This window comes from Triticum urartu, chromosome 6 (assembly GCF_003073215.2).
Source record: "Triticum urartu cultivar G1812 chromosome 6, Tu2.1, whole genome shotgun sequence".
NCBI classification, from domain to species: Eukaryota; Viridiplantae; Streptophyta; class Magnoliopsida; order Poales; family Poaceae; genus Triticum; species Triticum urartu.
This window is the reverse complement of record NC_053027.1, coordinates 503704358-503720894: the sequence shown is the minus strand read 5'-3', so window position 1 is coordinate 503720894 and position 16537 is coordinate 503704358. Positions and strand designations below refer to the sequence as shown.

The 16537-nt window shown below is 50.2% G+C and overlaps 1 protein-coding gene across 1 annotated transcript; it reads right to left on the bottom strand.

The window, feature by feature from the left end:
* Positions 1-11022: 11022 nt before the first annotated feature.
* Positions 11023-13974, bottom strand: LOC125514616 (auxin efflux carrier component 1a-like). The gene is made up of 6 exons (XM_048679951.1): positions 12651-13974; positions 12271-12541; positions 12088-12173; positions 11813-11970; positions 11541-11617; positions 11023-11461 (listed from the first exon to the last, which is right to left on the bottom strand). The coding sequence occupies exons 1-6, from the start codon at positions 13957-13959 to the stop codon at positions 11395-11397; spliced, it is 1968 nt and encodes a 655-aa protein (XP_048535908.1). The 5' UTR covers positions 13960-13974; the 3' UTR covers positions 11023-11394.
* Between the last annotated feature and the right edge of the window lie 2563 nt (positions 13975-16537).

Below are 16537 nucleotides of genomic sequence, written 5' to 3'. Positions count from 1 at the left end.
TACAGAAGGTTGCAGCGGTGGAAATGGGGTTTCGTGGTGCTCCTGGATGTTATCGGGGTATACGAACATATATAGTAGGAAGAAGTAGGTCGGTGGAGCCACGAGGGGGAGGGCGCGCCTCCCTGCCTTGTGGCCACCTCCTTGGTTGCTTGACGTCTACTCCAAGTCCTCTGGATCACGTTTGTTCCAAAAATCACGCTCCCGAAGGTTTCATTCCGTTTTGATTCCTTTTGATATTCCTTTTCCGCGAAACACCGAAATAGGCAAAAAAACAGCAATTTGCACTGGGCCTTGGGTTAGTAGGTTAGTCCCAAAAATAATATAAAAGTGTAAAATAAAGCCCATTAACATCCAAAACAGATAATATAATAGCATGGAACAATAAAAAATTATAGATACGTTGGAGACGTATCACGCCTTCGTGCGTCGCGTGCCCCCTATGCGCAATATAGCAGGGTGGCAGGAAACAAGTGAGGAAATGGCGGTAAATGGTGGCGTGTTCATAAAACACCATCAATTAATGGAAACTTTGCATCGAGCTAGCACAAGAAGCAGATGATGATCAGATGAACACGGACGACACTAGAGATCCCGTCGGTGATGAATTCATCAATCCCAAACAGTTGAATACTAGCAAGCGTTTGCCCACAACACACATGGCCTATTCCATCACAAATAGGTCGGATGGATCAACTGTATGCAACATATCGCACATTGTCAAAAAGTAATGCGGTATACCTTCTTTAACATGTGTTAAAAAACAAGGACCTCGAGGTTAAATTTCCCATCACCTAATTTAACATCGACACAACTTCCCATCCAGACACCCATCCGATGGCTGCTCCAGCCTGAGCACACTTAACTTGATAGTTTTCTTACATGAGCTACTCGTGGAGCAGCTAGTCCTTGCTGATAGGAATGCCTCTTCGCATCCTTATGGCGTATCCGAATGACCGCCCGTCCCACAATGGCCAATAGATGTTGTGTAGACAAAACATATCACATACGTCTTATTAGAAGCAATCGTCTACATTATTATCGGTCTTCGCACACATTTCTGATTACAGACCTGTTTGCCGCGTATCACACACATCTTGTTATATAGAACCATTTCTGTTCTCTTGCCTAATCACAAACAGTTCATCCAAGTGAACCGTATGCTGTACATCGCACACACCTTGATCGGGCTGTCTGTTTCTTTTGTGTTGCCTAATCACAAACAGTTAATCCGAGTGAACCGTATGCTTTACATCGCACACACCTTCATCTGGCTCCCCGTTTCTTTTGTTCCTCCTTATCGCAAACAGTTAATTGAACTGAACCATATGCCCTTCATCGCACACGCAACTAAAACCTGAACCGCGTTTGACGCATCCGTCATCGTAAATGGTTTATACATTTCTGACGGTTTTCTTACACCACCGTTTGCGATCATTGCATCGCACACAGTTTCTCGAAGAGTCTCTGATCGTAGTGTCGTGTTAGCAGCATCCTGCAGTAGTGTAATAACGTATGTATGCGGTTTGACTGATAAAGATATTCGTAGAATATGTAAGAGCCAATATGAGCATCCAGGTTCCGCTATTGGTTATTAACCGGAGATGTGTCTCGATCATGTCTACATAGTTCTCGAACTCGTAGGGTCCGCACGCTTAACGTCGGTGACGATTTGTATTATGAGTTATGTGATTTGATGTACCGAAGTTTGTTCGGAGTCCCGGATGAGATCACAGGCATGATGAGGAGTCTCGAAATGGTCGATACATAAAGATTGATATATTGAAAGTCTATATTCGAACATCGGAATGGTTCCGGAGAAGTTCCAGTATTTTCCCTAGTACCGGGAGGTTACCGAAATCCCCCGGGGGAGTTGATGGGCCTTAGTGGGAAGGAGAGGCGGCATCCAGGAGGTGGCACCCCAAGCCTAGTCTGAATTGGACAAGGGGTTGGGGGCGCGGCCCCCCTCTCCCTTCCTTCCCTCTTCTCCTTTAGGTGGAAACCTACTAGGACTTGGAGTCCTAGTAGGATTCCCCTTCTCCCGGCGCGCCCTAGCCTAGCCGGCCTGCCTCCCCCTCCCTCCTTTATATACGGGGGCTAGGGGCACCCTAGAACACACAAGTTGATCTTTTAGCCGTGTGTGGTGCCCCCTCCACAGATACACACCTCGGTCATATCGTCGTAGTGCTTAGGCGAAGCCCTGCGCCGGTAAATTCATCATCATCTTCACCACATCATCGTGCTGACGAAACTCTCCCTTGGCCTCAACTGGATCAAGAGTACGAGGGACGTCATCGAGCTGAACGTGTGCTGAACACAAAGGTGTTGTACATTCGGTGCTAGGATCGGTCGGATCGTGAAGACGTACGACTACATCAACCGCGTTGATAAACGCTTCCGCTTTCGGTCTACGAGGATACGTAGACACACTCTCCCCGCTCGTTGCTATGCTTCTACTAGATAGATCTTGCGTGATCGTAGGCAAAAATTTGAATTACTACGTCCCCCAACAGCCTTTTGCACGCGAAGACTACTTTTCTCATGATAGCTTGTACTAGTTGTCTCCCTTCAAATTTGGCCGTTGTGGGATACCTTCCCGCCTACATTTGGGAGGAGGACCAAGGCCACTATAAATACGACTTATCCACCACCATAGAGGGGGACGGATCCATTCCACCCTAACCACCTCACCAGCTCATCGAGCTCAAGAACACCTCACCTCCTGAGGCTGTTTATCCACTGTACTAGTTCATCCTCAGCCCCTCGAGGCAATCCACCACAAAGCTGGAGTAGGGTATTACACAGCAAGGTGGCCCGAACCAGGATAAACTGATGTGTCTCTTGTCCCTAGGGTTCATCGAGCTAGGCCGTGGAATCGTTGAGCAGGCAGATATGGAAGATAGAGTTCTTCGCACGCACCCCAGAGTTCGAACCTCTCAAGGGTCTGCGGAACCCTGAATTCGACAATGTAGACATGACCGAGACACATCTCTGATCAATAACCGGTAGCGGAACCTAGATGCTCATATTGATTCCTACATATTCTACGAAGATCTTTATCGGTCAAACCGTATTAACAACATACGTCATTCCCTTTGTCATCGGTATGTTACTTGCCCGAGATTCGATCGTCAGTATCTTCATACCTAATTCAATCTCGTTACCGGCAAGTCTCTTTACTCGTTCCGTAATACATCATCCCGCAACTAACTCATTAGTCACATTGCTTGCAAGGCTTATCATGATGTGCACTACCGAGAGGGCCCAGAGATACCTCTCCCATAGTCGGAGTGACAAATCCTAATCTCGATCTATGCCAACCCAAAAAACACCTTTGGAGACGCATGTAAAGCATCTTTATAATCACTCAGTTACGATGTGACGTTTGATAGCACACAAGGTGTTCCTCCGGTATTCGGGAGTTGCATAATATCATAGTCAAAGGAATATGTATAAGTCATGAAGAAAGCAATAGCAATAAAACTTAACGATCACTATGCTAAGCTAACGGATGGGTCTTGTCCATCACATCATTCTCTTAATGATGTGATCCTGTTCATCAAATGACAACACATGTCTATGGTAAGGAAACTTAATCATATTTGATTAACGAGCTAGTCAAGTAGAGGCATACTAGGGACACTTTGTTTTGTCTATGTATTCACACATGTATCAAGTTTCCGGTTAATACAATTCTAGCATGAATAATAAACATTTATCATGATATAAGGAAATATAAATAACAACTTTATTATTGCCTCTAGGGCATATTTCCTTCAATATGCTATGCTGGTCTTTAAAATTCCTAAAAGAAATCGCACATGAATCATTGACGTGATGTCACATTTTTTATGGAGTGGCGATGACAATGAAAAGTGGATGCATTGGCTGACTTGTTGAAAAAATGTGCGAACCAAAAATTCTAGGGGATTGGGGGTGTCGTGACATTCAATTTTTCAACATGACGTTGTTGGCAAAACAAGGATGGCGTATCCTTGAGAACCCTGACTGCTTATGCGTTACTACTTTGAGAACTAAATATATTTTTTGGTGGTGATTCACTAAATGCAAATTTAAGAGTCATCTTTCACTTGGCAAAGTATAATGGTGGGGTTAACTCTTAAACAAGGTTATATCTGGCGTGTTGGGAATGGTCAGAATATTTATCTTTTGGACGATGCTTCAATCTGAAGTTGCACTAACAGAAAAGTTCTCACTCATAGGGGGGTCTGCTATCTAATTAAGGTTTCTTTATTTCATTGATCTTGTTATAAATAATTGGCATGAAGGTCTGGTTAGGCAAATTTTGTGGCCAATTGACCCACAACACATCCTCACAGTACCTCTTCTTTGGCATGACATGTCGAATTCTTTCGCTAGGTAAAAATGGAATGCTTTATGTTCGATCGGCTTATTTTTTGGAATGAGATCGCCAACATGGGATGAAACTTCGATGTACTAATGGAATGAGACAAGTCATAGATAACTCTATTTGGTGTAAGGTTTGGAAGTTATCCTGCCGGGCTAAGGTTAAAAATATATTCGGTGCATGTTGCATGGCACTCTCCCTTGCCGTGTTACAGTAGCTAATAGACACCTAAAAGTTTTGACCCAGTGTCCAACTTGTTCTTCTGGACCAGAAGTCACGAAGAAAATATTGTTTCAATGCCAGAAAGCAAATGAGGTTTGGTGAATGTTGGGGATAGACCAAGTTATCAAAATAGAAAGATTTCTTTCAGCAAACAAAGTCACGGGTACCTGCACGCAAATGCAATACAAACTTATCCCCAACATGTCCAGAAGGTTGTCAACCTTCTTGCCCTGCTAGTTACAAGATTAAATTGCATAGTTTGATAGAAATTGATAGATAGATAAAATGCATAAAATGGAACAACAAAGAATAATGTTTTTGGTGAAGTTTTCTGTGAAGTAAAATAGACCCCCGAGGCCATAGGTTCACTGGTGGCATCTCTCCAAGCAGACAAGCGTGGTATGGTGAACAAATTACAGTTGGACAATGATTAAATTGTAATATTTATATTTTGTACTATGAAGATTCATGGTATAATTTCATATAGGAAATATGTCCATGATATATAGACCGTTATCCTATGCAACTAATACTCCACACCAAGATTGCTATCGAGCATGCATGACAAAGTATTATGTTTATGACAAACATAGAATTGCAATAAGCTTGATGACATAATATAGATAGTAAAAGTAGCATCCAAGTGTGATAAAGAAACCATCGTTTTATCCTTAGTGGCAACAATACAATACGTGTGTGTTTCCTTTCTGTCACTCTGGGATGAATCACCGCTGATTGAACATACTACTCTGCACCACTACCTCTGATGAACTACCAGTCAAACTTGGCAAAAGTAGACAAATAGATCAGAAAGCATATAAAGTTACTTAATTATACAACAATTTTTTAAAAGATTTCAATATATTTCAGTGAACAATCTGATCATAATGTGACAATCCATCATATCATAACAAACACACCATCGATTACATCATATGGATCATGATCGTGTGAGGCGGCTCACGAGAACTTTGTATGGATTCACACGGGAGAGAAGATGCCATCTAGCTACTGCTATGGACCCTAAGGTCCTAAAGAAAATGCTCACACATGATCATAGAGGTAGCAAGGTTGATGATGAAACCTCCGATTGTGCGTTTCCCCCTCCGGCAGGGTGCCGGAGCAGGCCTCCAGATTGGATCTCCTAAGAACAGAATTTGTGGTGGCGGAAAAATCGGAGGAAATATGAGATTGTTAGGCGAAAGAATGGGTGTAAGACGGTGCACAAGGGGCCCACGTGTCCTAGTGGGATGCCCCGCTAGCCGCACCACCTGGCCGCATGGGGCCCTGGCTAGCCCCCGGGCAGGTGCATTGTTGTCGCATTGTCAAAATGCGACAACAATGCACCATCAAGATTGAAACTGTTTGTCTTGGCAGAATCACCCTCATACTATCGAGAAACGATTCTTAATTGACCGTCGATCCCCCCAAAGACACATAATCCTCGCTACAACACAAAGATTGCCCATTTGTCAACATTTTCCCATTGTCACCTTGCATTCAATTGAACAAATCCAAATAAAAGGGAAATGAGAAAAAAAATACATCATCGTGTTTCTTGTCCCACATCAAACTGGGAAGGTTCCCAAGTTTTGCCCGCCGCCAGTACAAAGGGACGAGGGGTAAATGCACGGCCCGTGCCCGCCCACTTCTTCCGCCTCTTTGTTCTGGGGCGTTCTGGCACCAGTAGGGGGAGGCCGGCGCTTACGAGTGGCGGCATAGGGTTTGTCACCTCCGCGCTCAAGTTGACGTCTTTAGCGTGGACGAGGTGGCGTCGGAGGGGCAGGAGGCGCAGCAACCATCAAATCATGGGATCTGACTCTAAACCGATGGACTGGGATGCCGAGGTTGAGGCGGCATCCACGGCATCATTGTTGTGGACCGGCGACGGCCAAAAGCGATCACATGCGACGGTACGACGAGGTAGAGGAGGCAGCGATGCGGGGGTCGGGAGGGGAAAATGTCGCTCACGCAAAACCGTCATTTTCGGGATGGAGGACGCTCCAAATATGCGGATCGTGCGCGAATGGTGTTTCTTCTTGGCCATCCTTCTTCAATCAAAAAATTTCCGAACGGACAATTACGACGACTCCGTTAGAGCAACTCCAATGTGGTGATCCATTTCGTCCACGGCCGTCCGTTTGGATCGGCGCAGACACAAAAGGCGGCCCAACGCGCCGACCCAAACGGACACGCGTCCATTTTTCATCCGCGGGCGACCCATTCCCGACCCATTTTTGAGCCAGATTTGTGTCGGCGCGGACACGCGACGGACGCGCGCGCTCGCCTACTCCAGTCCCCGGGCCCGCTGGTCTGTGGCACATTGGCCTCCCGTCTCACCCTGCGGCCAACAAGCAACCCTCCCGCCTCCTCCGTCGCCGATGTCGCCGCCAATTTTTTCCGGCAACTCTTCCAGCTGCCGCCGCCTCCACATCCGCCCAGCAACGCCGCCTCCCCCCCCCCCCCCCCCCCCCCCCCCCCCCGTCACTCTCCGCCGCCGTTTTGCCGTCGGGGAGCAAACTGCTTCCCACTGCCGCTTCCCCCACCGCACAGCCGCCCGCGACCAAGAAGCCGCCCCGCCGCCCCTGCCACATCCGACCGGCACGCTCGTCGGACGCCGTCACACTCGTCAAACGCCGGCATGGCAGCTAGCTTGTATGTGGGTGTCGCGACTCCCCTCGTCGGCCGTCTCCTTCGTCGACGCCCGCAAGTTGTTCGACGGTTTGCCAAGGTACGAAATGGACTCTGCCGACGAGTTCTTTTTCCACAATTTCCTTTGCGACTCCGACGATTCGTCGTCCGACGACGAAGAGGAGATATTGGCTGCCGTGTTGGTCCATCACCACCTCAACAGCCAGCGGCCGTTGTGTCGTGGCTCCATTTCGGGCCACCTTTCGGCGTTGAATCGCAATCGAGAGAGCGAGCATTTCCTTCTCTGGAAGGACTACTTTGATACAACAAAACCGTTGTTCAAACATCACAAATTCCGCCATCGGTTCCGTATGAGTAGGCATGTTTTCAACCGTATTAGAGAAGGGGTGGTCGGCTATGATGACTACTTCAGGTGTAAAGAGGATGTCGTCGGCAAGATTGGTTTCTCCACTTATCAGAAATGCACTGCCGCCATCCGAATGCTTGCATATGGAGTGCCAGGTGATCTCATTGACAAGTACGTCCGTATGAGCGAGTCTACGTGCCTAGAGTCCCTGTATAAGTTCTGCAACGCTGTTATTGCTGTGTTTGGACATGAGTACTTGAGAGAGCCGACAACTGAAGGCACAACCCGTTTGTTGGCGATGAATGCCAGCAGGGGCTTCCCTGGGATGCTTGGCAGTATAGACTACATGCACTGGGAGTGGAAGAACTGCCCTTCTGCTTGGCAAGGGCAGTATAAGGGACATGCCAGGGCTTGCATGTTGGAAATATGCCCTAGAGGCAATAATAAAAGCATTATTATTATATTTCCTTATTCATGATAATTGTCTTTATTCATGCTATAATTGTGTTATCCGGAAATCGTAATACATGTGTGAATAACAGATACCAACATGTCCCTAGTAAGCCTCTAGTTGACTAGCTCGTTGATCAACAGATAGTCATGGTTTCCTGACTATGGACATTGGATGTCATTGATAACGAGATCACATCATTAGGAGAATGATGTGATGGACAAGACCCAATCCTAAACACAGCACAAGATCGTATAGTTCGTTTGCTAGAGTTTTTCCAATGTCAAGTATCTTTTCCTTAGACCATGAGATCGTGTAACTCCCGGATACCGTAGGAGTGCTTTGGGTATACCAAACGTCACAACGTAACTGGGTGACTATAAAGGTAGACTACGGGTATCTCTGAAAGTGTCTGTTGGGTTGACATGGATCAAGACTGGGATTTGTCACTCCGTATGACGGAGAGGTATCACTGGGCCCACTCGGTAATGCATCATCATAATGAGCTCAAAGTGACCAAGTGTCTGGTCACGGGATCATGCATTACGGTACAAGTAAAGTGACTTGCCGGTAACGAGATTGAACGAGGTATTGGGATACCGACGATCGAATCTCGGGCAAGTAACATATCGATTGACAAAGGGAATTGCATACGGGGTTGATTGAATCCTCGACATCGTGGTTCATCCGATGAGATCATCGTGGAGCATGTGGGAGCCAACATGGGTATCCAGATCCCACTGTTGGTTATTGACCGGAGAGTCGTCTCGGTCATGTCTGCTTGTCTCCCGAACCCGTAGGGTCTACACACTTAAGGTTCGGTGACGCTAGGGTTGTGAAGATATGTATATGCAGTAACCCGAATGTTGTTCGGAGTCCCGGATGAGATCCCGGACGTCACGAGGAGTTCCGGAATGGTCCGGAGGTAATGAATTATATATAGGAAGTGCTGTTTCGGCCATCGGGACAAGTTTCGGGATCACCGGTATTGTACCGGGACCACCGGAAGGGTCCCGGGGGTCCACCGGGTGGGGCCACCTATCCCGGGGGGCCCCATGGGCTGAAGTGGGAGGGAACCCAGCCCAAAGTGGGCTGGGGCGCCACTCCCCTAGGGCCCATGCGGCTAGGGTTGAGGGGAAACCCTAAAGGGGGCGCCCCTTGCTTGGGGGGCAAGCCCCCCACCCTTGCCCCCCCCTAGGAGATTCCATCTCCTAGGGCCGGCGCCCCCCCTAGCACCCCTATATATAGTGGGGGAGAGGAGGGACTTCATACACCAGCCCCTGGCGCCTCCCTCTCTCTCCCCGTTACATCTCTCTCTCGTAGTATAGGCGAAGCCCTGCTACTGTGACGCCCTGCATCCACCACCACACCGTCGTGCTGCTGGATCTTCATCAACCTCTCCTTCCCCTTGCTGGATCAAGAAGGAGGAGACGTCTCCCGTCCCGTACGTGTGTTGAACGCGGAGGTGTCGTCCGTTCGGCGCTTGGTCATCGGTGATTTGGATCACGTCGTGTTCGACTACATCATCACCGTTCTTTGAACGTTTCCGCACGCGATCTACAAAGGTATGTAGATGCATCCGATGACTCGTTGCTAGATGAACTCCTAGATGGATCTTGGTGAAACGAGTAGGAAAATTTTTGTTTTCTGCAACGTTCTCCAACATTGCACTGTCATACTAGAGGTCGTGGCGTCTCAAGATCTCTGGATCTGTCACTCTTTCTTTGGCATAGCTGGATCACACAATGATATCAACGTGCTTCAGCGCTCGCCGGTGTTTGCTAGGCTTGCCGAAGGCAACAGCCCACCGGTGAACTTTACTGTCAACGGCCACAACTATGACAAAGGGTACTATCTGGGTGACGGTATCTATCCTCAGTTGACCACTATTGTCAAGACAATACCCAACCCTGTCGGAGAGAAAAGGAAAAGATTTTCCCAAGAGCAAGAGAGTGCTAGAAAGGATGTCGAGCGTGCCTTTGGTGTTTTGCAATCTCGATGGGGCATTGTTCGGTATCCTGCTAATACTTGGAGCACGCAGAAACTGTGGGAGGTGATGACTGCTTGTGTGATCATGCACAATATGATCGTAGAAGACGAGCGCCCGGAACGTCTATACGATCAAGGCTTTCAGTTTCAGGGTGAGAATGTTGTGCCTGAGCATGGAGTAGCGGCAACATTTGAGCAGTTCACTCAATTTTATGAAGACATGCATGATTGGGAAACTCACGTGCAATTGTAAAATGATTTAGTTGAGCATATGTGGGCTCATGTTGGCAATCAATAGATGTATTTTTTTATTCGATTGCAAAACTACGTGAAACATTTTTATTTGTTTTTGACTTGTAAAACTATACTATTTATTTGGGCGGCCAGACTATTTGGCTTGTTAAAAACATTTTCATTTAACAATATGTTGAATGCAAATCAATGTAAAATTTGACGGCCAGCCGGCCACACCGCAGTCGACGTGTTGGACGTGCTATCGACCCATATCAAAAACAGGGCGGACGCCGGGCGGGCGGCCGACCCAAACGGACAAAAAAAGATGAAATCGCCGTCCGTTTATGTCGCCCGTTGGAGTTGCTCTTATAGCTGCTTACTTCCATTGGAGGAAAGGCTTCTTCATTACAAATGGAACCGGTACCTGTTTTCACGGTGGCGTCTCCACGCATGCAACTAAGTCGTCCGGACACTAATTGGCCGCACACAACTGTAGCCGGCAGCACGTCATATCAAATCAGCCAGGGGTCACTGATTTGAATGGCCGGCGTCGCCCATGCGTTCCTGTGGCCTCAACTTAATCAAGCACAGCCATGCCAGCTGCTCATCACTGTTACTATAACGATTTGGCGCTGTGCGTGCACACTTGTAAGAAATCAAAAGCTCTTCATCAGCACGACAGTGGGATGAATTCCATCGCAATCATCCGAGCAATGAAGCCGGAGGGAGCATCTTTCATCTCAGGTCAGGAACGCCAAGAAATGAAATCAATGAACAACACAATCAAGGTCAGTTACTATCAGAACGGCATCCATTTTACAGGGGTCAGGCACCAAAACTCGCAAACCGCTTTCACAACCCAGCCATTCCGCGACCTGAACCCGACCCCTGCCCCCCGCCCAAGCTTCTCTGTACTTGCACTTTCTTCTTCCCGTGCCCTTCTGAGTGTCGTTGATCAACTCTCGCCATTGTCCTACCTAGCTAGGAGCGCCGCCATTATCCTGCTGCTCTAGAGAGAGAGAGGGGAAGAAAAATGAAGAGCCCCCCTCGTGCTCCAAGCACGCGTCCTCCTCCTCCTCTGCCGCTCCTGAGCCTGCGGTAGCGAAGCGACGGATCTTTACATGCGGCGCCCGCTCACAGGCCGAGCAGGATGTAGTAGACGAGCGTGATGGGCAGGGCGATGAGCATGCCGAATATGACCCTGCAAAGCCAAGCGGGAAGGAAATGGTGAGCATCTTGCCGGACCGGAGCGTCTTGTCGGCGAGAATGGCGGTACTTACGCCGTGCTGAGGATGTCGGGGTGCACGCTGTACTCCTTGGCGAAGACGAAGGGGACAATGCCCTGCGGCAGCGCGGCCTGTCGTGCGGCCGGAGCCGGAGAGGAAAAGGTTAGAGGAAAAGTGGGGGCTTTTGGTGGCGCGAAAGCAGGAGCACGAGGGGGCCGGGGAAAAGAAGGGACACGGGCACGCCAGGGCTTTCCGCTCCTTGTTTATCCCCTGCTTTTCATTTCACCCCATCGACTCGACTGGATCGTTGAAACCAAAGCGAGTACCTGGACGATGGCGACGTGCAGGAGCGTGCCGCGGAGGCCCACGGCGAAGGAGGCGGCGGTCATGACGGCCGGCCCGGCGAGGAACCGCACCGCCATGGCGTACGTCGCCACCTTGTTCCCGCACGCGATGATCCGCGGCTGCAGCGCCATGAACAGACCTGCACGTTCGCCACACACCGGATCAGGTCAGCGAGAAGAACCCAGCCGCCCACTGTTGCATAGGACGAAATGGTGGCAGCAGCAGCAGCAGCAGGAAGGAAGCATGGAATACCGACCGAGGCTGAACATGGCCATTCCTAGCCCCGCATCCGACAGGATGGAGATGGATCCCAGGACGATTGCCGGCATCGTGAAGTTCCACCTGCAGCGGCGGCAACGAGACAAGCGCGTCAGAATCGCGATTAATGCCGATCACTCCTTTGCCGGATTGGTTGGCGAGGGGCCGCGTACGGACGGACCTGAAGCAGACGAGCGACCAGATGAGGCCGATGAGGCTGGAGTAGGTGTTGGGGTTGCGGATGAGCTTGCGCCACACCATGATCAGGATCAGCCGCGTCATCACGCTCGTCGGCGGCATCGCCGTCGGCCCCGCGCCCATCGCATTGTTCGGGTCCGCCGTCATGGCCTTCTCGTCGCCGGCCTCCGCGTCCCGGTCCAGCGCGCCCCTGTTCCCGAAGCTGAAGTCGTCTCGCTCCACGTTGTAGTCATCCCTCTCCTTGGCTCCGTCCACTGCAATGGTGGTGGCAATAAAGAAAGCAAGAATTGCGCGGACAAATTAGCCCACGAAAGCAGCAGCAAATCGAGCGTGTGCGCGGTGACTGGTGAGAGGGATTGCTACTTTTGCGGGGGGACTTGGCGGCCGCCGCGTCGTTGTAGTCCGGCGCGCCGCCGCCGAAGACGTCCGACACCGGCGACGCGCTGGAGCTCCAGACGAACATGTGGAGGTCCTCGCCCTTGGCCTGCCCGTTGGCGGCCGGCTTCTTGGGCCCCTTGGGCGCCGCGGCCACGGCCGGGTTGGGCGCCGGGTAGTGCCCCGCCCCGGGCGCCGGGTGCTTGGGCTTGGGCGCGTCCTCCTCGTAGTTGGACGGGCGCGGCGTGGCGCCGGTGCGGATGCCGTACGCGTCGGCGGCGCCGAAGTTGGAGCTGCGGCCGACCATGGAGTAGAAGTCGGTGTGGTTGAAGCTGGAGCCCCTGGGCGTGGGGTTCCGCGACGACTGCAGCGAGTAGATCTCGGCGTTGGTGAGGTTGCTGGGGCGCGGCGTGGTGCTGGAGAAGCCCATGGAGCGCCTGGAGTAGATGTCGGAGCGGGAGGCGCTGGAGCGGCGGACGGTGACGTGAATCTTGCCGTCCTCCTTGACCTCAGCCTCCGTCTCGATGGCGTTACTCCGGCCGTCGAGCGAGACGACGTCCGGGTCGACGACGATGGAGGCGATGGCGCCGGCGGTGTCGGGGAACTGCTCGGTGATGAGCATGCGGGCGCCGCGGTACTCGAACATGAAGAGCATGAGGGTGTACCAGATGATGCACTGGAGGACGACGATCTGCACCATGAGGCTGCCGGAGAAGTCGCCGTACATGCCCTTGAGCAGCGGGATGCCCATGACGAGCGTGTTGGGGAGCGTGGAGAGGGAGAAGAGGGTGATGGTCCACTCGAGGCTGCCGCGGCGGGAGAGGTGGCTCCAGGCGGTGAGCATGGCGAGCATCATGAGCTTCTGCAGCGTGTCGGCGGCGATGAAGCGCAGGTTCATGGTGTAGGGGTTGTTGGTGGAGATGAAGTGGAAGGAGAGGAGCGGCACGGCGAAGAGCGCGACGAAGCGGTTGATCCCGGAGCACTGGTCCGGCGTGAAGATGCCCCACCACTTGACGGAGCCGTAGGCGAGGATCATGGCCACGTACAGCGGCACCACCGCCGTCATCACGTGGTAGAAGTCCGTGCCCGTGATCATCTTGCCCGACCTCCTCTGCTTCTTCCTCTCGCGCTCCTGCTCTCGGCCTCGGCTCACTCTGCGGGCGAGCTGGTGAGGGTGTGTGGTGGAGTGGGGGAGTGCGTGGGGGAGAGGTTTATTTAGGCGAGAGGGCAGCGCGGCCCAAGCTTTGTTTGGACCATCCCTTGTTCCCTTGCTTTTATCCGACGCCCTCCCCTGCATCGTGGCTCGGAGGAGGAGGCTGCGACTGCGATGCGGGCGAGTTGGTGAGGAGCAGATGCAGTGCATGCGCCGGGCGATTGTTTATGGCGTATGGGGACAGGTACGCCACACATACGCGTACATCTACTTACGCCCGGCACGGGTACCGTTCCACATCCGTACTAAATGGCCCTTCTGGAAACTAAATCCTCTTCTTCTTTTTTTGAGACCAGATTTTGAAATACAGTCTTGCTACGTCTGAGTCGACTGCCGAGACTTCGTTGTATCGCAGTCGGTAGTGTCTTCCATTGATTTTGCATGGAGATTCATGTATTTTTTTCGTTTTTTTTTCTTCTTACATACTACTTCCTTCATTTTTGTATACAAGGCAACAAACTCATATTACAGGTACCAAGACAAAAGTAAATGTGTGCTTAAGACAATATTGCAAGCTAGCTTGTCTCCTTGTTTGTCGTATTAATTAATGCATATTTTTCTGTCCTACCTACAACAAGTCAATGCTCTCACTTGTTTTAGTTAATTAATGAGGCGCGTGCAAACCAAACTTCTCTCACATACATGCATGCAAAGATAATTAATGTCTTTTCTACTAGTACGAGGCAAACATCATCATTTTTGTCTCGATTGATGTTTGTGGCCTTGTATAGTTGCAAATTGTAATTTTGATTGTGGTATTGTATATAAAAATGGAGGGAGTATATCATTTGACTTAAACTTTGTTAGGTCTTAGTCGACCGAGACCTAACCACACCCGAATAAATTTTTTGATGGATGGATTAAGTTTACAAAATGGTCATTTAGTAAAAAAATAAGTAAATAAGATACAAGGGTCCCGGCATGGCTCGGATGGATCAAGGGACAGACAAATGGTTCCTGGTTGTGGTCGGCCGATCCGCTTCATCGCGTGCGATGCACCTCACGACATGGTTTCCACACCAGTATCAGTAACGTCTTAATCCACACAATGAACGCGAACCAATCTATGATTGGATGATTAGAGGAATTGTGGTATCCCTAGTCCACCAGGGTTCAAATCCCGGTGCTCGCATTTATTTCAGGATTTTCGGCGATGCGCATTCAGTGGGACGAGATGTTCTCATCGACGACGAGGTGCCTACGGTGACTTCGTAAATTTTAAGAAAAAGGTGTATGTGTGTGCGTTCATAGGGATGAGTGCATGCGTGTGTATATGAGCGCTTGTGTCTGTACTGATGTTAAAAAAAGACACTTTTCATTTACTGTGGTGGAGAAACATGAGCCGTCGATCCACAATCCCAACCGAAGCGACGGCGAGACGGTTTTTGCCCCTACGATCGGGGAACTCCCGCGCGCCGTTCGTACGTCGTGAGGCGAAAGAAATGGACTCGCCCGGGCCGTATGGGGAAAGAAGGGAGGCCGTGACTGACGTGTCCGCTCCCCGTCCTTCGCTTTCCGCCAAATCCCGAGCCATCCATCCATCCGTCCGTCCATAACGGAATCGGGAAAAGGCACGCCCAAAATTGCCACAAATGAGGTGAAACCAGGCAGAAAGAGAATCTGCTAGGCTGCGCGCGTAGCGGTGAATATTCCTCCTCATACGGCAAGGGTCAGATCAGATCAGAGCCGCAGCAATCTATCCGGCGCCGTATCTTTCGCTGTCTCTGCGTTGGATTTGATGTGGCGCCGGTCAAGGAGTGCTCCGGCGGCAAGCCAGAAGCCACCCGTGAAGAATGTGCGGTAAAAAATAAGATAGCCGCGAAATAAATGCTCTTTTTTTCTTGCGAGTTAAAGAATGTTCTTTTTGAGCATCAATACAGACACAAACGCTCATATACATGCGCATACACTCACCCCTATGAACTCACACACGCACACCCTACACCTATGAGCATCTCTGAGAGACTGAGCCGGCATATCATCTTGAGATTTACGAAATCACCGTAGGCGCCTCGTCGTTGACGGGAACGTCTCCTCCCACTGAAAGTGCATCGCCGAAAATCCTGAAATAAATCCAGGAATAATGCGAGCACCAGGATTTAAACCCTGATGGGTTGGGGATACCATTGTCCACTTAACCAACTCAACCACAGGTTGATTCGCAGTTAAAGAATGTTCGGAACGTCTTTGTGTGCGAACAAAAGCTGACCTCGACCTGGAAGTACTACACGTTTTTTTTTTCATTTCTTGTTGGACTTGGCCGGACGGCGACCGAAGTAGTGGAAGTAAACCACGGGAGGAAAAACAGAGGTCCAAACCGACAAGCTCGCCACGAACTGCTTCGATTTTTATCGTCGGAATCCGCGCTTCGGGAACCGAGCAGGGCTGTATTTTAACAGCGCCTGGCGGATCATTTTTCTGCCCACTCGCTGTGCGTCCGCTGGCTTGGCCGCAGGTTTGCTTCGCAGGTTTGCTCCGCCTGCATGTTCCCGCTTAACACCCCTCCAACAGAGAGACTCGGCCCAACTTCAACGCACGATCTTAAAGGGACGTCCGTTTGTTTTATATTTTATCCGTTTGGGTCGAGCAATGGAGCGGCGTCCAACCATTTTCCTTAATGCACATATCGACTCTATCTTGTTCGACTGCAGGTAATTTTTTG